This window comes from Sceloporus occidentalis, unplaced genomic scaffold (assembly GCF_023333645.1).
Source record: "Sceloporus occidentalis isolate IW3139 unplaced genomic scaffold, rSceOcc1.0.p SCAF_21, whole genome shotgun sequence".
NCBI lineage: Eukaryota > Metazoa > Chordata > Lepidosauria > Squamata > Phrynosomatidae > Sceloporus > Sceloporus occidentalis.
In genome coordinates this window covers 12,826,185-12,852,167 of record NW_028317001.1, presented here as the reverse complement: position 1 = coordinate 12,852,167, position 25,983 = coordinate 12,826,185, and the positions used below count along the sequence as shown (strand labels likewise).

Sequence of the window (25,983 nt, the reverse complement as noted above, 5' to 3'; positions counted from 1 at the left end):
TTTTTATGCATGAAGGAAGTTGACAAAAGAGACCATCTCCTATTACCAAGAATGAATCAAACAAACAACAAAAATAAAGATTAGACAGAAAAACATACTTCTTAGTTTTTGAAAGTAAAACCATTATTAAGAGGGGAAAAACCAGACTTGGGTGCTTCTACCCCAGGGATAGGCAACTTTTCTGAGGTTGGTGTCCCTCAGACAAATGGGGGGCCGAAGCCCATAAATAAATAAATAATTTTTAAAAAATTTAACTAAATAAATAAACCGGGACAAATGTAGGACAACATTTTTTTTGTGCTTTGACTATTACTAGTTTTCTTCCCCCCCCCCCCCCCAATTTGCTCATTTCACATCTTAATCTTATTTACATTCTCAATTTTTTTATACTTATTATAATCAACTTGACAAAAACAACTATTTCTGAATAAAAAATATATGTACACACATTTTCCCTCATTTCACATGCATGAAATTTATATCAAAATACCTTTCTTTATATCAAATACCTTTCCCCATGTCTGTGCTATTGGTAACCAGTCATCATTTAATTCCAATTCAGATCTATTACTTAGCAATTTTGTCAATCTGTCCATTTCCTTCCATTCATCTATTTGTGGTGGGTTACTGCTATTCCAATTTTGTGCTATCACAAGTCTTGCAGCAGTAACTAAATACAGTGGAACCTCGCCATACGCTGTCTTGACATACGCGGACTTGAGCGTACGCGCTCAAGCCGTGGGGAGCGCGCGGGGCGGAAGGGGCGTCACGTCCCATTCAATTGAATGGGCGCACACGCCCGTTGTGCCCTGCGCGCGCCCGCACCGCCGCGCACTAGCCCCATTGTTTCCAATGCGGCTTGAGCATAGGTGGAATTCGCCTTACGCGGAGGGATCCGGAACGGCGAGGACGGACTGTATAAAAAAGTTATCCAATATTTTTTTCCATCTTTTTTTCCATCTTTGGCAGTAAATAGTTCAGTAAATAGAACTCTGGAGACATGTTAAATTGAAAAGAAAAGGCTGTTTGTGTCTCAGAATGAACCTTAAACCAAAATTTCTTGACTTTTTTACAAGACCACCACATATGCCACATCTCCAACATTTTAAGTTAGCTATTATATATATATATATATATATATATATATATTAATTTTAGCTGGTGTGAAATACCACTTATTGGATATTTTGAGATGATTTTCTTTTAGAGACTGTGAGGCGGTGAATTTATTTGTCTTGTCCCAGGCCTTCAGCCATTCTTCATATGGGATTGCACATCCTTTATCCCGTGCCCATCTTATCATATTTTCTTTTATTGTCTCCTTTTCAAGATCTCTCATTAGTAATATCTTGTAGGACAGCATTTTCAAATGGTAGACACTTTTTTTAAAAAAAAGTGGGGGACACACAAAAAATGTGCTGATTTTTTTTTTAAAAATGTTAATATAAATGCATGTTTCTGAGATGTCTATAGACAATTGCCCCCCTTGCCCCTGCGCACGAGAGGCCAAAGGCCCTGGCGGCAATCGGCAGCAGGACTGGGCTGGGGCCGGTCCCAAGGCCCCGCCGGGCTGCATCCGGCCCGCGGCCCACAGGTTGCCTACCCCTGTTCTACCCTTTTACATCTAGCTCAGGCTATATCTGCACTGCAGAAATATTCCAGTTTGAAACTGTGTTAACTCTCCTGCCTCCATCCTGTGGAATCCTGGGATTTGTAGTTTGTTGCGGCTCCAGAGATCCAGAGCCACCCCAAGACAAGGCTCTCCAGGGCTCTCTTGGCCCTTGTTTGCTTGAGAATACAGTGGGCCCCTGGTATACCTCCCCCCCCATGTATACCAAAATCCGCGTATACTCAAGTCCACGCTCGCCGACATTGGGGACAAGAGTCCCTCTCCTCTCCTCCCCTCCCCAACTTTTTCCCTCCTTGCCGCCACGCTCTGGGGAAAGGCCGTGTGGGGCTATTGGCGGCCAAGGGGCCTCCAGCCAACCATCCGGCCCTTCAGTGGATGTGGCAGTGCTTGTGGCAGTGGCAGCGAAGAGGAGGCGGAGTAGCAGCACCAGAGGCCTCCTCTCCACGTCAGCCTCCATGGCCCCACTGCCGCCACCATGGAAGGGCCGGGTGGTGACCCAGAGGCCTCTTGGCCTCCAATAGCCCCACCCGGCCCTTGCGTCATGGCGGCGGTGGAGAGGAGGCCGAGGAAGCCTCTGGCACTGCTCCTCAGCCTCCTTTCCACTGCCAGCACACTGCCAGGGAAAAGACTGGGTGCTGCTCCTGGAGGCCTCTTGTGTAGCTTGTTTCGTGTTTTTGTTTTATAAACTGTTTAATTTGGTTAACTGCTATTAAGAGACATAGCTATGAGAATCTATGATATGGGGTGCACTATAAACCTTTTAATAAATGAACAGGGATTGCAATCCTATATATACATATTATCAGACATAACTACAGAAAATGCCATCCTTTTGGATGCCAGAAGGTTCATCTCATTCTTCAGAGGAAGAAGCAACTGCTGCCTTCTAGAAGATAAAGCAAAAAGGCTTCCAAAAGAACTGAAGCCTTGGGCAAGTCGCACTCTCTCAGCCTCAGAGGATGGCCCTGGGAAAATCACTCTGAAGGAACCTGCCAAGAAAACCCCTTCAGAGATTCCCATAAGGTCACCATAAGACCTGGAAACAACTGGAAGGCAGACACCAAGAACAACATTGGGAAATAGGTGCAAGCCTTGCCTTGGGAAAGTGTAAAGACTGGGCTCCAGTCCATGGAGGTCTTCTTCAGGCAGAAAAGGGAGGTTTATGCAAATGCAGAGTGACATCACTGCTACGGAAGGCTCTCTTGACCAATCAGAGAGCAAGATGAAGGTCCTTCTGGAAGCTTCCGTGAGAAGGAGATATAAGGCCTGAGAGACCAAGAGACAGTTGGGGGAATTGTGTCGGTTGGAGATCGAGAGAGAGAGAGTTAAAGAGCGGATCTTGGAAGTTAGTCTCAGAATTGGACGTTTGGGTTTATTTATTTGTTTTAATAGCTTGTATGAATTGAATATGATATACTTACAAATATTGTACCTGCAAGACTCCTAATACCTTTCTGTAATAATAGCTACAAAACTTATAATAGCATTTGGGACATTTAGTCTTTTAAAAACAAATATGGCAGATTTAAATGCTGCTTTAAAACCTCTTTCCATCTGCCAGCTTTGTGCTGGTTTTGGGGGGAAATGAGAAAGTCTTGGGAGGGAGGGACTGCCAACAGAATTAGGAGATGCATTGCAGGCTATGGACAGTTTGCGGCCAAGAAAGGTCCAAAACACACGGCAGCAATAGTCCAGTTTGAGAGCGCTTTAACTGCCCTGGCCCAGTGCTAGGGAATCCTGGGAAATGGAGTTTATTGTGGTACCAGAGGTCTCTGAAAGAGAAGGCTGAATGTCTCACAAAACTACATTTCCCAGAATTCCCTAGCACTGAGCCAGGGCAGTTAAAGGGGTCTCAGATTGGATTATTGCTGTATGTATTTTGGACTTAGGTGACCCTTGGCAAGTCACACTCTCTCAGCCTCAGAGAAGGCAATGGCAAACCTCCTCTGAACAACTCTTGCCAAGAAAACCCCAGGAGAGGCTCCCCAGAAGTCGGCAATGATTTGGAGCCACTCCACAAACAACTACAAAGCCTCAAGAAAGAGACACTGTGCTTTAGTGGCTGGAGCATTGGACTATGACCCTGGAGCCCAGGGTTCGAATGCCCTCTTAGCCACGGAAACCCACTGAGTGACCTTAGGCAAGTCACACTCTCTCAGCCTCAGAAGGAGGCACTTGCAAAACCACTTCTGGAAAAATCTTGCCTAGAAAAGCCTGTGAAGGACTTCCCTTCGGGTTGCCATAAGTCAGAAACAAGTTGGATGCACACAACAACAAGAAGAGCAGTAACACCACTTAGAGGCCTTAATCACACCTCACAAGCCAGCTATGGAGAAAGAAAGAAAGAAAGAAAGAAAGAAAGAAAGAAAGAAAGAAAGCTATTGCCAATGTGTTTCAATGGGTTTATATAATGAATTTACATATGTCTTCACTTCCCAAAAATGAGCATAATCCAGGATGCAATCTTCACTCATAAACCTATACAGAATAAACGTATATATCTAAAACAAAGAGATTTTGAACAAACTAAGAAGACAGGAAGATGGCTTGCCAATAAAATAAGGAAGTTAAAAGAACGAAACATCATTATGGAAATAAAAGAAGATTCAACATTAACTTCTGGCCAAAATAAAATTACAAAGACCTTCCAAAAATTCTATGCTAAATTGTATAAAGGATCTCAAACGTCTAGAGCCAAAATAGAGGAATTTTTCAAAATACCTAACTTAAAGCCACTTTCAGACCAACAAAGAAATACAGTATATTAAATGGACTGATCACAATAGCAGAAATCGTTGAAGTAATTAGAAAAAGTTTTTTTAAAAAAGGGAAAATAGCAGGACTGATGGCTTCACTGCCAGTTATTATAAAGTATTTGAGGATCGATTGTTAACACCACTCAAATTAATGATAAATGCCATCAAAGAAAACCATTATCCTGAAATATGGAAACAAGCTAATATAACTTTGCTCTTAAAAGAAAATAGAGATGTAACTGAGGTAAAGAGCTATAGATTAATTTCCTTTTAAATATGGATTATAAATTATTTTCTATGATTTTGGCTGATAAGACTCAAAAAAGTTCTTAAACACTGGATTCATAAGGACAAATCGGGATTTCTCCCTCACAGATAACTCTGTGATAACATAGGAAACATCATAAATATAAATGAATGTTTTGAAAGGCACAACGAAAAAAATCTTGCACTTATCTTTGTCGATTTAGAAAAGGCCTTCGATAACATAGGATGGGATATGTTATTTGTGACACTTGAAAAAATAGAAATAGGAGCTTCTTATTTAATATAGATAAAGGCAATGTATAAAGATCAAAGAGCCAAACTAACTGTTAACTATAAAAATCCAGAGGAATTTAAGATTTCTAAAGGTAAATGGCAAGCTTTCCCACTATCACCCCTTTCGTTCCTTCTGATCCTTGAAGCACTGAATAATAGGATAAGATTAGAAAATAAGATCAGTGGAATAAAAATTAAAAACAACTGAGTTTAAAATGAGAGTCTTCTCAGGAGACATTTGTGTATTCCCTGGAGAACCCAGAAAAGAGCACAAGAGAATTGATGGATATAATAATGGAATTGGAATATGTTTCAGGACTAAAAGGAAACAGACAAAACAGCATTAATAACAAAAAATATGGGCAAAAGGAAGAACAAATCCTGGAAGAAATTAGTGGATTTAAAGAGGGAAAGAAAGTTAAATATCTAGGAATAAATTTAAGTAATAAAAACTCAGATCCATTTCTGAGGACCAGATATGTATTTATGATGCACTCGTTTCACATCTAGCTACAGGGACATAGCCAGGGTCCTCTCCAATTCCCCATCCCCTGACCCCCCTCCACTCTCACAAGGCATGGAGTGTCAGGACCATGGTGAACAGGTCTGAGGAAACGACATGCATGTGGCCACTAGATGAAGCTGTTGTGGAAGTCATTGACAGCTCTAGTGGCAGTTAGATGTGTCAGCATTTAAACAGTGCATCATTGGAATGTTGATGCAACTGTCAACTGTCATTCTCAACTGTCACTGAGGAAGAGTCAGACAGTGTGTGCCTCAGAGTGGGTTGTTACTGGTGTGGATGGTGGAGGGTGTCGATGTATATAGTGTTGTACACAGTGGAACTTCTTATAGGAATAAAAGCCTCATCTGAGAGAAGATTACAGTGTCTCTTTGCTCATTGGGAAAGCGACAGGTGTTTCTTCAGCTCACAAGCTACTGACTACAGTCAAGGTGCAGAATCTGGCGCCATACGTTAACGTGTTGCCTCACATGCTGTGCAACATAGCAACGTCAAAAATGTTTTAACATGGAGTATCTGTTGTGTAAGGGAGTTGCAGTGAATCTATGCTAGGTCCATTGGGCTGTGTTTGGTGCAGAGGGAGGAAAGAGACACCCACCTCTGCATTGGATCAAAGGCATATGTCACCTGCGTATCTCACCAGCAGCATGCTGTTCTCTTTGTCTTTGAGTGGTGCAGGATTTCTTGCCAAACCAAGCCTAACCCTAGTCTCTTTTCTCAGGAACTTCATCTCGGTCTCCTTCTACACAGCGTTGGGGCATATTTTGATGGAAGAGACCCAAGTGCAGGGCCACAAGTATCCCCCTTCCCACCCAATGGCCAACACAGAGGCCAAGCGGAGGGAGTTGGGCTCCAAGAGAAAGAGGCTGTCCAAGTACAACAACTCTTTGGTGAGTTGCCATCCTGACTATTAGTTTCATTTGTGTCACTGCTGGTCCAGCTCATGAAAGCAAGTGGAGAACATATTGTCCCAGTTTGGCAGAGAAAGTCCTGGTTAATCCTCTGTCACCCCACTTTTTCAGGGGCTTTAAAAATGTCCAGGTTTCTCTCTCCTCCTCCCACTTTCCCCTTTCTCCTCAACTCATTTCAGCTGCTGCAAAATGACTTCCAAGGAGTTTGCACCCCATCAACTCAAAAGGGGAGAGTGGAGAGGAGATAAACTGCAAGGGTCTTCACTTGCCAGGAGACTCAGGCAAAAGCAAACTACGGTGCCCTTCCCCGCTTGTGTGATCTTCCTCCTAAACAACTATGGCCATCCTCTCCACCTTCTGGTGTTGCTTGTCCACATGTGCCTTGCTTTTAATGTCTGTAAAATGTTGGGGGATATGGGAGACCATCTCTGGATCTAAATTGGGGGTGGGCCCAGTGGCCCTTAAGTCCAGAGTGCTCCCCAGAACTGTTTTTTAAAAATGACATTTGCCTCTGAAATTTGGCAAGAAATGGCTAAATGCACCATAATTCTTTTATGGCTAAATGTACTATATATGTACTGTATGTGTTGGGATAGTCAGTATCCTAATCCATCCTCAATATCCCAGCCATGGCCTAAATTATATTTTTTATTATATTGAAAGGATTCAAATCAAATTGATCTCAAAGGCAGTAGTTTTTTGCTTGCTAACAGAATTTAAAGTTTATTTCCTGGACTGAATTCTGAAGTGATGAAATAATATTTGGGATGCACCATGTGTTTTCCTCCCCTTTTGCTTAGTCACTCTCTGGATGAGGGCTATTTCCTATTTCAGGTGAGCTTTGCAGATGTGGCTGTATATTTCACTGAGGACGAATGGAATTTGTTGACGACGAAACAGAAACTTTTGTACAATTATGTAATGATGGAAAATTACGAGAATGTGGCTTCTGTAGGTAAGGAACCTGAATCCATGGCTCTTTCTATAAAGACTGAGGGCCCTTTCATACTATATTATCATGTCGCTTTGTTTCCACTAGAATTATAGAATCATAGAGTTGGAACAGACCACAAGGGACATCCAGTTCAACCCCCTTCTGCCATGCAGGAATACACATTCAAATCACCCCCAAGAGATGGCCATCCAGCCTCTCTTTAAAGACCTCCAAAGGTCTTTTCCATCCTTAGGAGAAATCCTCCCTTGGGCCTGCAATGGTTCAGAGAGGGCACAACAGTGGCAAAATGGCCTCCACTTCCCCAATGGGATGTTTTGGGATGTTGAGGGGCAAAATATTATTTCATCTCCCCCAGGCAATACAATGTGGGGTTGCCCCTGAGATCTCCTCCAAACCCCATCAGTAGTCCATGCCTGTCTTATAGATGTTTTAAGGCTGCTCCCTGGCACTTTACCCTCACCAAAATTGGAGTCCAGGTCCCAGCCCCCTTGCTCTGCCTTTGCCAATGAATTATTTGTATATTGATTATCCTGCCTTTCTCAACAAATGGGCCTAAAAGGGATGTCATACTGAGGAGGGAGCTGACTTGTTTTCAGCTGCTCCAGAGACTAGGACCCGGAGCAGTGGATGCAAGCCACAGGAAAAGAGATTCCACCTCAACATTTGAAAGAACTTCCTGACAGTAAGGGCTGTTCGACAGTGGAACACACTCCTTCCTCGGAGTGTAGTGGAGTCTCCTTCCTTGGAGGTCTTCAAGCAGCGGTTGGATGGCCATCTATTGGGGATGCTTTGACTGAGAGTTGCTGCATGGCAGGCAGTTCGACTGGATGGCCCTTGCGGTTTCTTCCAACTCTATGACTCTATGATCCCTTTTATGCATCACACTCTGTGGGTTTGTATCTGTAATAGAGAGATGAAGGGAATGTGAAAAATAGAAAGGCAGGGAAGAGAGGCTGAAAATGAGATGCTGAAGCGGTGCAGATGGGCAAGAAGGAAGGTTGGATAAGCGGAGGGAGAAAGGGAAGGAGGTCACACATCTGGGAACCAGGAGGGGAAGGCAGGAACAAAGCCAGGATCTCCTATCTCTGTGCGGAGAGGAAGGGACCTCTGAGAAGGGCCAGGAGAGGGGCCTTGAGAATTGGGAGGCAGCCACCAACCTCACAGATTTTAAGAACTGAACTGGTGAGAACCAGCTTAGGTGCTTGTTTTGAAACACATTAATGGGTTCCATTTAGAAATTATGAACAATGTTTATGAAGAGAGGAAAGGGGAACACAAAAATTCCTTTTTCTGTAATGTTTCTTTTCCAACTTGAGCTCCATGGTTGATTCCAGAGGCCCTTTGTTACCTGAAATGCTGGAGTCTGGGGAGGACACTCGCAAGTGCTATGCTTTCAGGGGAATTTCTTACTTAGCTCAAAGGAAATATTGGGGCAACAGCAATATATAATCATCATCATCATCATCATCATCATCATCATCATCATCATCATCATCATCATCATCATCATCATTTATTTCTAGCCGGCCCAATCACGAAGAATCCGGGCGGGTTACAACAATAAAATACATCAAATTACAATAGAGTTAAAAACAACAACAAGCAAACCCTTGACCTACCCCCCCCCCCCCCATTCCCAGGATCAAAACAGGATTAAACAGTAATACTATAAAAACAGTAAAAACATTAAAGACATTTAAAAAATAGGTAGAAACATAGGCGGGGAAGAGTAGACAGATGAGGGGACAAATATCTCTATATCTGGGGAGGGTAACTAGGTTGGACAGGCCTGCCGGAAGAGGTCCGTCTCGAGTGCTTTCTTAAAGGCTGTCAGAGTGGGAATGTGATGGATCTCCTCCGGCAGTCGTTCCATAGTTTTGGAGCAGTAATAGAAAAGGCCCTTTAGGAGACTGATGTTAGCCTAGATTTTTTTGGCTGTAGTAGATTTCTTCCAGAGGACCTTAGTGTGCAGGACGGACAATAGGGAAGAAGGCGTTCCCTCAAGTACTCTGGGCCCAAGCAACCTTGGGAATCATCCCATTCCGGACTCAAACACACACACCCCTGCCGGCGTTAGGGGAATTTTTGTAATCTTGGGCCCTATTTAAATGAATGGAGCTCCGTGCAGTGGAGCGGCCGCTCCCGCCACAGACACAGGCACCATTAACCCTTATGGGGCACGTCACCCCTTTTCCCAGTGTAGCTTTTAGTGTATGCTGAAATCCACGTAAGGCGTGCCTGCGTATGACGCAGGTGCACTGTACACGCATGCACACACATATAGGTGTTCCCACACACACACAAGAACTAGCTAACAAAGGTAGGGGTGATTAATAGATGTTAGGCTTTGCTAATGGTAATACATAACCTAAACGGAACTTGATTCCAATTGCTGAGGGTCCAGAATGGGGAGAGAAGTCAGTAACTCCCATGGCAAGTGGAGCTGGCGAGTGTAGTGAGGTGTTTAGCAATGTGAACCAACAGAGTGTCTGTCTTATACTGAAATTGTTGCTAGTGGACAGAAACCAAGTTTTCTATAAGATTTAAATCATTGTAGAAAGTTTCCTGGGTGGGGAAAATATGGTCCAAAATCAAATTGAATGCAATGGGTGCTTGGTGCAAATACCTCAAACATAAGGGATTAGCACACTGGTCCTTGTTGCTCTGAATTCCAGTCCTGTTCAAAAGCCAATGTACAGCGCAATGTGAGCACGATGCTCCCAGATGCAGCTTAACAATAACATAGCAGAGTATGGAAACAAATTTCCAGATACAGGTATTGGCAATGCACTGACCACATTTCACACTTAAAAATAAGTCACAGACACAGTTGATTTCATCCGAATCTTTGGAGGTTCTCTATCTTGAGTTGCAAAATAATAGAAATATTTGCAAGCTCTCCTCTCTGACTTCCATCATGTTCACCATCTCTTGTATACACAACTCCAATCCAATCCTATCCACAGCAATCCGCATGTGAGCTGTATACTATATGGGTTGTGATTCATCTCCTGTTGCCACACAGCATGAAGCGTCCTCTGCAGTTAGCTTGCACCATGCCATGTGCTCAGACTCAGAACTCTCTGGCCGTCTCACAAGATATGAGGCCACTTTTCAATCAACATATTTTTACACATGTTTAAAGGAATCTTTTTTTCAACAGTCTCTATGACTATCTGCTTCTACTGATTACCTCAAGGTAGCTCCCCAACAATCTCTTCTTTGCCAGCTCCTGTGAGTAATGATATAATCGTTTCATGGATTTGGGGCATCTGCAACAGGGTCATGCTCAGTTCACCCACCCCAACTTTATTAATTTAATATCAAATAGGGAGGTGTGAACGTAGGGCTAAATCTTGGGCTAACACTTTCCTCTCTTAACTCTGATATTCAGTATTATTTTCCTTCTTTACAGAAGAACTTGTCAGTCATGAGAGAGTCCACACATCAGAGAAGCTATACAAATGCCAGCATTGTGGGAAATGTTTTTATTTGAAGGGAGACTTAGTGAGACATCAGAGAGTCCACACAGGAGAGAAGCCATACAAATGCCAGCATTGTGGGAAATGTTTTTGTGTGAAGTCACACCTAGTAAGACATCAGAGAGTCCACACAGGAGAGAAGCCATACAAATGCCAGCATTGTGGGAAATGTTTTTATTTGAAGGGAGACTTAGTGAGACATCAGGGAATCCACACAGGAGAGAAGCCATACAAATGCCAGCATTGTGGGAAATGTTTTTCTCAGCAGTCAAACCTACTGACACACCACAGAATCCACACAGGAGAGAAGCCATACAAATGCCAGCATTGTGGAAAATGTTTTTCTTTGAAGGGAGACTTATTGAGACACCAGAGAATCCACACAGGAGAGAAGCCATACAAATGCCAGCAGTGTGGAAAATGCTTTTCTCGGAGATCAGGCCTATTCTGTCACCACAGAATCCACACAGGAGAGAAGTCATACAAATGCCAGCATTGTGGGAAATGTTTTTCTTCAAAGTCAAACATAGTGATACATCAGAGAGTCCACACAGGAGAGAAGCCTTACAAATGCCAGCATTGTGGGAAATGTTTTTCTTCTAAGACAGACCTAGTGAAACATCAGAGAATCCACACAGGAGAGAAGCCATACAAATGCCAGCATTGTGGGAAATGTTTTTCTCAGCAGTCAAACCTACTGACACACCACAGAATCCACACAGGAGAGAAGCCATACAAATGCCAGCATTGTGGGAACTGTTTTTCTCGGCAGTCCCACCTACTGACACACCAGAGAATCCACACAGGAGAGAAGCCACACAAATCCAAGCAGTGAACGAACTTTATTTTTGTAAAGAAGGAATACAAAAATCTTTTTTCAATCCAGCAGCGCTAAGAAAAGGCCCTCATGATTTTATTTGTACGGTTTTTATGTCCATATGTCTGTTTATGTTATATTTTGTTAAGTTTAGGTTTTCATTGCTACTAGTATAGATAATCACTTTGGGTTATAAATTTGGCTGGGGATTGTGGGCCGTGCTTTAGGTTAGTTAGATGGGGGGTGGGATTTGTTGCAGCTAGCTAGAATAGCAATAATAGCATTCAGAAATTGTGGGATGTTGGCTGAAGAAAGTTGGGGACTTTAAGAGAAAGGGAGCTAGCTTCTTTGAATGTCTGGGGCAGGGAGAGATTGTGCGTGTGAGAAGGATGGCAAAGTGGAGCTGGTTAATAGTGGGGGGTAGATGGTGGGAATTGTAGGTGGGGACTAGGTTTGGTAGAAGGTGGAGTTTTAGGTTTTGGGGTTTCAATCTATTCTTTGGCTTGGGGAGGGCAGTTCTGGCTTAAATACTGATTTTCTGACTATGTGTTTTCAATAAAGGTCTTTGCTATTTGAACACACTGGACTCTTTGATGCACAGAAGTTGTGAATTTGCACAAAACTGACACTTTCTTCTCTCTTCAGTCCTCAGCTCCATTCCCAGCCATAAGAACAGCAAAGGCAAACACACACACGAGGTACGAGCCGACTTGGATGCCAGCATAATATAATAATAAAAGATTTATTTCTAGCCCACTCTATGAAGGAGAAACTGGGCTGTTTACAACAATAAAATACATTGAGGTTACAATAAAATCCCAAAGAAATCAATCCCTATGCCTACTCCCCTCCCGATCCCAGTACTAAAACTGGATTAAACAGTGACAGTATAAATGTTGAGAGAAAATGCAGAGATGAACTCAGAGTAATCTTGGAAGCTTGTGAGTAGATAGACAAACTGGCAGACTGGAGCTTTGCCAGGAAACACAGCTGCTAGATTAAAGCACCGTAGGCTGGCTTTTCTCCAAAGAGGCACTGTTTATTTTTGGTTGCAAAACATACACGAGAGCTAGACCAACTCATCCACCAATTATAAAACCCACACTGTACAATGATGATTTGAGCTTATATACACATTTGCCATGTGGCAATCTAGCTCAAGCCCTTCCTGTACAATTTACTGTGTTACCTGGATTACTGTCCACCATTCCAGATGACACAGCATATTTCCATAAGTGCTATGCGCTCTCTGGCACACTCCGCCACAATCTTGGACAATCACCTGCTGTCTGGAGCCACAGCTGCAACCAATGCCTGGTTAAGAGCAGCAAGTGTCCATTAGCTTCTCTGCCACATCGGAACATTTTCAATGCTGCTCCATACCTCAACAATAAAAACAGTAAAACAGTAAAAACATTTGATTAAAATTATTGAAGCTATAGGTGAGGTGTCCAATGACTCCGTGAATAAGATCATACTGGATCAATTTGAATCTGTGAGTACCGAGGATATAGACAAGCTCCTTGGAAGAGTGAAGAAGACAACTTGCCCTCTCAATCCTTGCCCTTCATGGCTGTTCCTCCAAGGAGGAGATGCACTTGGGACTCACCAGAGATATATCATAGATGCATCTCTTAGGGAGGCTATTTTCCATCTTGCTTAAAAGAAGCAGTGATACGTCTGCTTCTGAAAAAGCCCTCCCCAGATCCCTTGGACATGAAGAATTACAGAGCGGTCTCCCATCTTTCATTTCTCTTCAACTCCAAATGGTCTTGGATGAAACAGATTACCTAGATCCATTTCAACCTGGCTTCAGGATGGGATACGGAGTCTAGATTGCTATGCTCACCTTAGATGATCTCCGTTTGAGTATTGACAGGGGAAGCGTAACCCTGTTGATGCTTTTGGACCTCTCAGTGGCTTTTGATACTATTGACCATGGCATCCTTCTGGAAAGCCTGAGGGAATTGGGGATCGGGGCCAATGCATTGCAATGGTTCCGGTCCTATTTCTCAAGCAGATTCCAGATGGAGATGCTTGGGGACAGTTGCTCCTCTAAAAGGGATCTTAAATCCAGCATTCCCCAGGGTGCCTTCCTATCCCCAATGCTATTCAGCATCTACATCAAACTGCTAAGAGAGTTCATCCGGAGGCATGGGGCGGGTGCTATCTTTATGCTCATGACATCCAGAGATATCTCAGTGTCAACTAAAGAAGGCATCTCCCTCTCAATGAATGTCTTGAGGCAGTAATGCTCTGGATGAGGAAAAACAGATTGAAATTGAATTCAGATTAAACCGAAGTGTGTATTGTTGGAGGTCCTATTCTGGGTATGGAGGTCTGTCAACCGGTTCTGGATGGAGTCACACTTCCCCTAAACGACAGTGTTTGCAGTTTGGGGGTGCTCCTGGATCCATCTACCCAGTTGTCAGATCAGATATATGTGGTGGCCAAGAGTGCCTGTTATCAGCTTCGGTTGATACGCCAACTGCGTCCCTTCCTAGAACCTGAAGACCTAAAAACTATGGTGCATGCGCTGGTAACCTCATGTCTTGACTTCTGTAATGTGCTCTATATAGGGCTACCCTTGTATCACGTCCGGAAACTTCAACTAATCCAAAATATGGCAGCTAGAGTGGTCACTGGAAAATCTATGGGCTGCGGTTCCATGAGGAGGGACTTCTTGCAACGGACGGGTTGCATCTCACACCAGTTGGAAGAAATGTTTTTGCCAACAGTCTCAAGAACTTGATCAGGAGGGCTTTAAACTGAGTTCCGTGGGGAAGGGAGATAATATTAAGGAAGGCGAAAGGGCTGGAGAAAATAGCCAAACAGACATAGAGGTAACAAGAAAAAAGTGCAAGGACACAACAGTGGGAGGCAAATAAACTTGCACAAGCAAAAAGTAAATGGGACCCGTGGTCTGCGATGCCTCTATACTAATGCACAGAGCATGGGAAATAAGCAAGATGAACTTGAACTCCTAGTACAGCAAAGCAAATATGATATAATAGGCATCACTGAAACCTGGTGGGATGAGTCTCATGATTGGAATGTGGAAATAGAGGGGTATAACCTTTTTAAGAGAAATAGGCCAAACAGGAAAGGAGGAGGAATAGCAATATATGTCAGAGATGTTTACACCAGTGAAGAGATCCAGGACCTCAATCATGGAAGCCAGGTGGAGAGCATCTGGATAAGAATCAAAGGAGAGGGAAACAACAAGGATGTTATGGTGGGAGTCTACTACAGACCCCCAAGTCAGACGGAGGAATTAGATGATGCCTTTCTAGAACAGATGACCACACAGTCAGAAAAGAGAGATGTAGTAGTGATGGGCGACTTCAACTACCCTGATATTTGTTGGAAGTCAAACTCAGCCAGATCCTCAAGGTCTAGCAAATTCCTCATTTGCCTGGAAGACTATTTCATGGTCCAAAAGGTGGAAGAGGCAACAAGGGGGTCAGCTATTTTAGATCTGATCCTAACCAACAAGGATGACTTGGTTAATGGGGTGCAAGTGGTGGGATCCTTAGGTGGAAGTGACCATGTTCTCCTGGAGTTTGTTATACAATGGAGAGGAGAAGCCAGGCAGAGTCAGACACACATTCTAGACTTTAGGAGAGCTGATTTCAGTAAACTTAGAGAAGTATTGAGGGCGATTCCATGGTCAGAAATACTAAAAGACAAAGGAGTTGAGGACGGATGGGACTTTCTCAAAAGGGAGATACTGAAGGCACAATTTCAAACAGTTCCAGTGAGAAAGAAAAACGGGAGGTGTCTCAAGAAACCAGGATGGATGACTTTCAACCGAACTAAGTTTGAAACGGAACATGTATATAGGGTTGCCATAAGTCAGGACTTCCAAACTGGGACAAATGTAGGACACGTGTAGGACAAAATTTTCAAATGTACGGCACTTTTTTTTAAATGGAAGACACACGAAAAAATGGCTGTTTTTTTTAAAAAATGTTAATATAAATGCATGTTTCTTAGGCATGATCAAAATGGAGGACATTTGGGCATTATTCCTAGACAGATGGCACAAATGTACTTCCCTTTCTGGCCAAACCATCCCCCTCCCCATCCCAAAACACAGGACAGCACATTTGGGCATTGAACATGGCTTTACTTAACATGGTAATCTCTTGCATATTTCAGAGGCTTATTGCATAACCATACTCTTTGGGTTTCACACTGAACATGGGTTCACATAGCTATGCATACTGAATATGTCAAGGTGGTTTAACAAGAAGTGATTTGCCCTTGGTTTCATGTGTCTCGCACCAACTATACTTCTCAGAAGTGTGTACTTGGTCAAGGGACTTTGGTTTTTCTTTACTGCACATGAGTTTGTAAAAATCACCTCAGAGGCTTGCTGATATCAATACCACCACCACCACCATCATCATCACCAGTATCATTGTTAAAGCAAACCTGTACAAATGGAATGGAAATCCTCCTCCTCCTCTTCCTCCTCCTTCATCCCTCCTCCTTTTCTTCCTCCTCCTCTTCTTCCTCCTTCATCCCTCCTTCCTCCCTCCTCCTCCTCTTCCTCCTCCTTCATCCTTCCTCCTCCCCCTCTTCTTCCTCCTTCATCCCTCCTCCTTTTCTTCCTCCTCCTCTTCTTCCTCCTTCATCCTTCCTTCCTCCCTCCTCCTCTCCTTCCTCCTCCTTCCTCCTTCCTCCTCCTCCGCCGCCGCCTTGCGCGCACCCCCTCTGCGCACTCCAGTGGCAGAGGCAGGCGGCCACCTCCGCCTCCTCCGCCTTTCTAGTCCCGCGCGCAAGCAGGGGCAAGTGCGCGCTGCCGCCGGCCAGCCAGGGCCAAGACAAGCGCCCAGTGCGCGAGGCAGAGGTGGAAGAGGAGGTGGGTGGCTGCTGCCTGCCTGCTTCCGGTGCGCGGACGGGGAGTGCGCCAAGGCAGGCGGAGGCAGAGGAGGAGGAGGGGCCTGCCTGCGCGCTCCCCGTCCGTGCACCGGAAGCAGGCAGGCAGGCAGCAGCCACCCACCTCCTATTCTGCCTCCGCCTCTCACGCTGGGCACTTGTCTTGGCCCTGGCTGGCCGGCGGCAGCGCGCACTCGCCCCTGCTTGCGCGCGGGGCTAGAAAGGCGGAGGAGGCGGAGGCAGTAAATGGCCGGCTGGCTGCATGAGCAGCCGCGGCCATACAGGGAGCGCGTGGGGGCAGAGGAGGAGGCGGAGGAGGAGGAGGTGGGTGGCTGCGGGTGGGGCAGTCCCCCCTTTTGCCTGGAAACTGGACCGGGACTGGGCCAGGACCCCCAAAAGCGGGATTGCCCCGCCTACAGGTGGGATATGGCATCCCTACATGTATAAGAAATGGAAAAAGGGGGAAATCACAAAAAAGGAATTCAAAGAAATAGCAGGCATGTGTAGGGATAAAGTCAGAAAAGCTAAAGCGCAGAATGAACTCAGGCTTGCTAGAGAGGTTAAGAACAATAAAAAGGGCTTTTTTGGATATGTCCGCAGCAAAAGAAAGAAGAAGGAAACGATAGGGCCACTGCGTGGAGAAGATGGCAAAATGCTAACAGAAGACAGAGAAAAGGCAGAATTACTCAACACCTTCTTTGCCTCAGTCTTCTCAGAAAAGGCAAAGGGTGCTCAACCTGAGGATAATGGAGCAGAGGACAGAATAGGGGAATTTCAGCACAGAATAAGCAAAGAGATAGTAGAGGAATACCTTGTTAATCTAAATGAATTTAAGTCTCCAGGACTACATCCAAGGGTACTAAAAGAACTGGCAAATGTAATATCAGAGCCATTGGCAATAATCTTTGAAAACTCCCGGAAAACAGGAGAAATCCCAGCAGACTGGCGAAGGGCAAACGTTGTCCCCATCTTCAAAAAGGGGGGAAAAGAGGATCCCAACAATTATCATCCAGTTAGTCTGACATCATTACCAGCAAAGATTCTGGAGTCTGTGAACATCTAGAATGCCATAATCACAAAAAGTCAACATGGGTTTCAGAGAAAGAAGTCATGCCAGACAAATCTGATCTCTTTCTTTGATAAAATTATCAGCTTGGTAGATGAAGGGAATGCTGTAGATATAGTATATCTAGATTTCAGTAAGGCCTTTGACAAGGTTTCCCATGACATTCTTGGAAACAAGCTTGTAAAATGTGGCTAGACAAAGTAACTGTTATATGGATTTGTAATGGTTGACCGGCCAAACCCAAAGGGTGCTCAACAATGGCTCTTTTTCAGCCTGGAAAGAAGTGACCAGTGGGGTCCCAAGGGCTCTGTCCTGGGCCCTGTGTTATTCAACATCTTTATCAATGACTGTCATGCCTCCAGAGCATCTTTGATGCTCTGGAGACACTTATTTAGTTGACATTATATTAGCTTTTCTATGTATTAGTTTAGAAGGGGAAATAGAGATCTACAGCTTTAAGAAAGGCAAGGATTGTGGGAAATCCCAGGGTCTCTTACTGTCTCTCTCTAGCTAAGTTTCAGTGTGTAGTAAGATTTCAGCCAAGTCAGACCTGGAGAGAGTATTTTCCTTTGACAAAAAGATAAGTCCACAAAGGAAGAAAGATAGTCATCAAAGAAAGATAGAATACATCAAGAAGAGAGCAAGGTATTTAGAAAGGACTATAGTAGGAAAAAGAAGAAATCAGTTTTGTGTTATTTGTGTTATATCCAGTAAAGCTTTTAAAAAAAAAACTTAAGAAATTTGTGGACAAGTCTTTTGTTCTGGCTGTGTTCCCGAGAGCCAGAGGCCTTACTACACCCAAAGTCCATAGCATCGCTCTTGGGACAAAACAGTCAAAGGAAATCTCTTTCCCGGGTCCAGATAAAGAAAGGTCTGCTAACAGAGACAGTCAAAGGAAAGCTCTCTCCCAGGTCCAGATAAAGCTCTGCTAACAGAGCCAGCCAAAGCTCTTTCCCAGGCCAGATAAAGAAAGCTCTGCTAACAGAGCCCGCTAAGAAAGGGAGTTTTCCTAACCGACAGTTGGAAGACTAGATAGCAAAGGCCAGAGCAACTAAAGCCCTTTGCAACCCTTTCTGTGTATGCTAAGCAACCCAGGTCAGTGCAAACTGCAACTAAAGCCGTTTGCAACCCTTCGTGTGCATTCCAAGCAACCCAGGTCTGTGCAAACTGTTGCAATTACAAAGACTTTGCATGCAAAAGGCCTAAGCAGTCTGCATTTGCAGGAGAGCTAAAAAGGGCAGGAAATCCTGGAAGCAGTCAGGCAGCCATAGCTCAGTCCTCATTGTGAAGACTGCAGAGCGCCCCCTGCAGGAGAGTCCTAATACTGCAACAGCAGAACATGGAATCTGAAGAGTTTATTGAAATTGAAATTGCAGATTCAGAAACCAAATCAGTGAGAACTAGGAAACTCACTGCAAAGATGGAACAAAATATAGAAGAAGAGTTAGCTTCTCTTCAAGAAAAGAGAAAAAAGGTCTTGTCAGCTTTGCAAGAAGACATGAAGACAAGCCAACAGGCATTAAGCATTAAAGCAACATTTGAACTGAAAGAAAATATGATGCACTGCTTTGTGAGCTGGAATACACTGTTAGAGCGCATCTTCCAGCTGCTAAGCCATATAAATACTCCAGAAGCCTTAAATAAGAAGGCAGAAATAAAGGATCAGTCAGAGCTTGAAGAAGGAGACTTCAGCAAAGCTATTCAAAGTCTAGATGACCAAATTCAGCAATGGGAAAAAAACCAAGCTGAATCTCAACTGCCACCAGAGACAGCCATCATATCAGAGGAAAAACTGTCAACCTTTCCCAAAGGCTCAAAAAAAGAAATAAAGCCTCAGACAAGCAAAGCACCAAGCGTGGCATCTTCAAAAGTGACTTCATCCCGGCATTCTCACAAGACCAGGAGTTCCAAAACCACTTCCCGTAATAGTGGCTCCTCACGAAGGTCTGTAGGAGCAGAGCTGGAGATGATAGCTCTCCAAGCAAAGGCTGAGGCAGCGGCAGCTGCAAAACAGGCAGAATTTACCAAAAGAAAGCAAGAACTCATAATGGAACAGACCAAAAAAACCCAAGAACTCGAAACAGAGCAAGCTAGAATGAAAGCTGAATTGGAAACCTTGGAACAAATAGCAAAGTCAGAACAGCTAAAAGAAAAAGCTCAGATCTTGGAACAAGGTCTCAAAGAAAAATCGCTGGCATCTGACCTGTCTAACCTAGGAGAAGAAGACCCTAAACAGAAGGTGATTTCCTATTTAGCTGGTCAACAACTAGACCCCAAGGCAAAGGAGTTTCAGCCCAAGACACTTCTAACGCCAGTTGCTGCACCCATTGTTCAGCCAGCAGAAGCACCACCTTTAGTGCAGACCTCAGCAGTAACCTCAGTGCCGTACCAGAGCCAGTCCTTCATCAGACAAAGAAAACCCGTCACATACCCGGTTAGTACCACTGTTCCTACTAACCTGGGTTACCAACAGCAACCAATCCCGGCTTCACTCAGCACAAAGCCACATTTGCAAAATGTGCCAGATCCATACTTCACAACTATAACAAGGAACCCAAGGAGAGACTTAACAGACAAAGGTGTTCAAAAATTCTCAGAAAAACCTGAAGACTACATCCTCTGGAAAGCCATCTTCCTAGGAGCCATGGAAGATATGGGAATATCTGTAAAGGAAGAACTGACTTTGCTAATGGCATGGCTTGGCCCTTCATCTTCAGAGCAGGTAAAAAGAGTTTATGCTGCTCACATAGCAGACCCTTCGGCAGCCTTACAAGCTGCATGGGACAGATTGGACCAGAGATATGGAAGTGCAGCTCAGATTGAGACCTCTCTTCTATGTAGACTAAATGACTTCCCTCAGCTCACAATGAGAGACAGCAAGAAGTTGTGGGACCTTTTAGATCTTTTACAAGAGCTACAGAATGCTAAAAATAATCCACAGTTACCTGGTCTCATTTCCTTAGACCAACATATGTCACAAGCAGACATTGTAAGAAAGCTCCCATTCCAACTTAGAGAAAAGTGGGGTCAGGAAGTCTTCGAGTATAAAAGACAACACAGCCAAGTATATCCACTTTTCTCACACTTAGTGAACTTTGTTGCCACCATGGCTCATATGAGAAATGACCCTCAGACAGGGCTTTTTGATCTTTACCAGGGTTCTGAAACAGAAAAGAGTCCTTCTAAAGCACCTAGAGCCAAGCAAATCATCTCAGTCAAAAAACCTGAGACTTCATTCTCCAAGTCTACAGTAGATTCCAAACCAATAACTGAATCCTTGTGTCCAATACACAAAGCACCGCACCTTATCAGTGACTGTAAAGAATTTCACAAAAAACCTTATGATGACCGCATTGCCTTGTTAAAGGAACAAGAGATATGCTTCAAATGCTGCACATCTAAAGAGCATAGAGCCAAAGACTGTAATGAAAAGGTAAAATGTCTAGAATGCAACAGTACTAGACACTGCACGGCATTGCATCGAGCCACACCACCACAAAAGCAGGAACAAACAACAACTGAGCCAACAACATCTCAACCAAAGACAGTAACTTCTTCAGAAGTCAAGACAGCAGGTACCAGTTGTACAGCCCTGTGTCAAGAACCAGATAAAGTGCAATCATGCCATCCAATATGCCTGGCCAAGGTGTTCCCAAATGGGCACTCTGAAGCCTCCAGGAAGATGTACATTGTCTTAGACACACAAAGTGATACTTCATTAGCAGCTCCAGAATTCTTTGACCTCTTTGATGTCCAGACTCAAGAGATAGAATATGTCATGACAACTTGCACAGGAAATCAAGTTATGGTGGGGAGGAGTACCTCAGGCTTCACACTAGAAACACTGCACAATGGCAAAAGATTCGAGCTGCCTAGTCTAATGGAGTGTAAGTCCATCCCTAGGAACAAGGACCAGATTCCAACCAAATCCATTGCTCTTCACCATCCTCACTTAAAACAAATAGCCCACAAGATTCCAGAATTAGATCCTGAAGCAGAAATCCTATTACTAATAGGTACAGACTGTCCAGATTTATTGCATATCAAGTGGCAAGTGACAGGCCCAGCAGGAACACCTTTCGCTCAAGAGATGTCTTTAGGTTGGGCCATCATAGGTCCAGTTTGTTTGAATCGCAAAAGAATACCAACAAGAATAAAGACCTTTGCGACAACACTAGTGGACAGAGGTCGTCCCTCTCAGCCGGAGGAATGTTCTGCTCACATCTGTATACACCAACTGGACACCACTAACTTCGAGTCTACACTCTTCCGAACCACCTTCCATGATGAACAACTCGCCCCATCCATTAAAGACAAGCAGTTCCTGAGCATCATGGAGCAGCACTGTCAGCAAGACGACAAAAGTAACTGGATTGCCCCATTACCTTTTTGCATACCCACAGACCTCAATCCTGCCGACCAGGGATCCAGAGTTATTCCAGCAGACAACCTTCAAGATTCAAGGACTACACAGTCCTTCATTTTTGCTAGATCCAGACTAAAAGACATTTTATAGACCAATGTCAGACTTTGTTTTTCTTTGCAATGACAATGTTATTTAGAGACCTGGACTTTAATATGTATATATTTGAATGTAATGTATACCAGTGTTAGTACTTAAAGTTAATATAAAGTTATATGGAAAACTCATTAAGAGTTTTGGTGGGGAGTGTCATGCCTCTAGAGCATCTTTGAAGCTCTTGAGACATATATTTAGTTAAGATTATAATAGGTTTTCTATGTATTAGTTTAGGAGGGGAAATAAAGAGCTACAGCTTTAAGAAAGGCAAGGATTGTGGGAAATCCCAGGGTCTTATGCTGTCTCCCTCTAGTTATTTTCAGTGTGTAGTAAGATTTCAGCCAAGTCAGACCTGGAGAGAGTATTTTCCTTTGACAAAAAGATAAGTCCACAAAGGAAGAAAGATAGTCCTGAGAAGAAGAAAGATAGAATCCACCAAGAAGAGAGCAAGGTATTTAGGAAGGACTATTGAAAAAGAAGAAATCAGTTTCGTGTTTTTTGTGTTATAACCAGTAAAGCTTTTGGAAACTTAAGAAATCTGTGGACAAGTCTTTTGTTCTGGCTGTGATCCCGAGAGCCAGAGGCCTTACTACACCCAAAGTCCGTAGCATCGCTCTTGGGACAAAACAGTTATCTTTCACAGAAAAAGGTTTTTTACTTTTTATGGCCTCCTTGGGGTATACATGATCCTCTTGAGGTGCTATCCCAGGCAATAATTTGTTTGTTTCTTGAAGTAACCTCCTTGGGTCTATGTTTATATCATTCCCTTTAGTCCTATCTACTAAGTTTCCCACTTGATCATGTTCGTTTAACTTGGTCACATCAATTTCACAATTGCTTGTACAAGGGGGACTAGTAAGAGGTCTTGCAGATATCTTTTGCTCCAGCATCTCTATATCTCCAGTTAACATGTTCAATTTGTGTTTTAGCTCAGCTAACTGTTCAGATATCAGAATAACAGTTTGTGTGGTAATCAGGCAGTATTTCGTCATAAGTTGTGTTGGGTTCTCCCCATGTTGTTGTTCCCCATTCTGAATCTCAACATTTCTGGGAAGTGTCCAATTATTTCTGGACTTTATTTCATAATCCCTATGACTGTTATCAAGACAACTTGCATGAGCTGACAAACTGTGGAGGGAACCCAATTCTTCGTCTTGGTTTTCAATCAACTTGACACTAGGAGGTGGGGGGGGGCTCCAGAGGCTGCTCCTCACCTAACTCTAATTGTAAGCCAGTTGCCAGGGGTTCAAATCTATTAGCAGTATAAATGGGGTTTGATTTTCTTACATTACCATTTCCTGCAAAACACTCGTCAATTCTTGGCTGTTTTGGAAGTTTCATGTGGGGAAGCGAGTTTGGGCTCCCACCCAACTGTTTCCTTCGTTTTCTCTTTCCCATTGCTTATTTGACACAGATTTCTCAAAGTTCAGGAACTTAAACTAAAACCAAGCTGATGTTGGTATTAGAGTTGGGGTCCACGCTGGTCTTTTAAGGCCTCTACAGAGCTCCTCCTGCACAACATCCTCCCAGCGTCTCTCTCTCTCTCCCTCTTCCTCAGCTGTGGGCCAGGCTGCTGCTGCTGCTGCTGGTCTACAATTACTACACAAGAATGGCCACCTTTTAGCAGCTTACAATACAAATATCCATACAATACAATAAAAACATCTTTCATTATCTCCCAAACCCTTCCTAACACTCCCTCCCAAAAGTATCCATACAATACAATAAAACCCATGTTCCCCAGAAGGAGCAGAGCTGTGTAATACGAAAACCCTCTCAGAAAAGAGACACAAAAGACACACCAAGAGACACACTTCCTTCCTTCCTTTTGGCCCCAGGAGCCTGGCCTCCTTCTGACTGGAGCCTCAGGAGAGAAAGAGAGGACTCTGTTCAACTGAGGCCTCAGAGAAGGTTCTGGAACATTATTCCCCACAGTCACAAGCAGAACAAAATGGCCACCAGAACACAAGGAGGCAGGGACTGGGATTCCAGCCAATCAGGGCCAGGGATGGAGGGAGGGACTGGGATTCCAGCCAATGGCAGCCTTCAAAGCGTCCTCAGGAGGCAATCATGTGTCATAAAAACATCACAAAGTATTGCAGGGCAGTTATGCTGTTATGACTGGAAGTAAACATATATGCACTTAACATTATATATACATGCTGATGTTGAGCAGAACGTGGGGGGTGTATACATACGCATACTTCTCCATGCATTTGATTATGTTTAAATTGTACACAAGTAGAAGAGTATATATATATATATAAATGTGATATATATATATATATATATATATATATATATATGATCCAACATATATGTGTACATGTGCTTTCATCTCTCTCTCTCTGTCTCTCTCTCTCTCTCTATATATATATGTTTAAATAAGTGTGCGTACACATGCACACGTTCAGACAGATATCTATGGGTATCTATAGATGTATCTATGGGTGTTGTATGCAAGATCTATAGTCTTGAAACATTCCATGTGTGTGTGTGTGTGTGTGTCACTTCTTATCACCTCTTTTGTTTATAGTTGCCTTCAAAGTGTTATTAAATAATATGAGAAGCAATGTGGACATTAAGGGAGTGAAGATTAAGAATTATGTTTATAAAGCTACAGCATTTGCTGACTATCTCATTTGCTTCTTAGATAACCCACTAAATAGCATTTTGGCTCTCAATTATACTCTGGAGGCATTTGCTGAAATATTGGGGTTAAATGTGAATCAAAACAAAACTGTGTTTAACACAAAGAATTTAAACCAAGAAGAACAACTGGAGTTAAGTAATGTATCGGGGTATAGAGTCATTAATAAAGCTAAATATCTGGGAATATACTTAATGACTAAGAACATTGACTTGTTCCACAACAACTATGGAAGACTATGGAATGAAGTAAAAAAGGATATGTCTTCATGGTCCAAATTGCATTTCTCATTTTATGGGAGAATAGCAACGTTAGAAATGAATATCCTTCCCCGTTTTCTGTACTTATTTCAGAACATACCAATTATAGCCGAAGACAAACACTTTGCATTCTGGCAAAAAGAGTTCTCTGGATTTCTTTGGGAAGGTAATGAGCCAAATTTAGATTGTAAGCCTGAGGGCAGGGAACCGTCTATTATCCCCTCTGTTGTAAACCTCTCGGATTCCCAGTGATTGGGCGGTATATAAATAAATCCTATTATTATTATTATTATTATTATTATTAGGGTGAGATGGAAAATTTTGACAGACGAATATGACAGAGGGGTTGTGCTTTACCAAACTTTAAGCTATATTATTATGCATCTTGTCTGTGTTGGCTAGAGAACTGGATTAATCTAAGCAATGATAGACTGTTATCTTTAGGATGCTGTGACTTGAGGTTTGGCATTCATGCCTATTTGTGGTATGAAAAGGTCAAAGAACATAAAGACTTTAAACATTGTTTTCTTAGAAATGCTCTACTTTATGTCTGGAAGAAGGTTAAAGACCTTTTCTATAGTAATCTTCCACAATGGGTATCATCCCAAGAAGCCTTTTACAAAAGAACTAAACACTTCAAGAATAGATGGACAATATATAAAGATTTGATTCAGTGGAAACCCAATAATATTGTGTCATTGAAACCGAGAGAAATACTTGTTTCTGAAGGTAAGGATATTGATTGGTATTTCTATTTTCAGGTAGCTGAAAGGTTTAGGTCTGACCAAAAATTGATGGGTATTTCTTACGAAGAGAACATCTTGGACAAAATTTTTGTGGATAAAGAGAGTAAACATCTTTCAAAATATTATAAGATCTTGAAAGAGAGAGATTTGGAAGATGAAATTGTTAAACTTTCCATGGTAAAATGGTCACAGGATTTGCAGAAAGCCATCGACAAGATCCCTGGGAAACACCTTGGAAAGAGAC

At 43.2% G+C, this 25,983-nt stretch overlaps 1 protein-coding gene across 1 annotated transcript in view; it reads left to right on the top strand.

The window, feature by feature from the left end:
- The first annotated feature begins 7,255 nt into the window (after positions 1 to 7,255).
- LOC149301623 (uncharacterized) overlaps positions 7,256 to 25,983 on the top strand; it is a 239,280-nt gene continuing 220,552 nt past the window's right edge. Inside the window, exons 1-2 of the mRNA XM_089484328.1 lie at positions 7,256 to 7,315; positions 10,731 to 11,612. Of these exons, the coding sequence (XP_089340454.1) occupies positions 7,282 to 7,315; positions 10,731 to 11,612 (916 nt within the window). The 5' untranslated portion in view covers positions 7,256 to 7,281. The remainder of the gene's footprint in view (positions 7,316 to 10,730; positions 11,613 to 25,983) is intronic.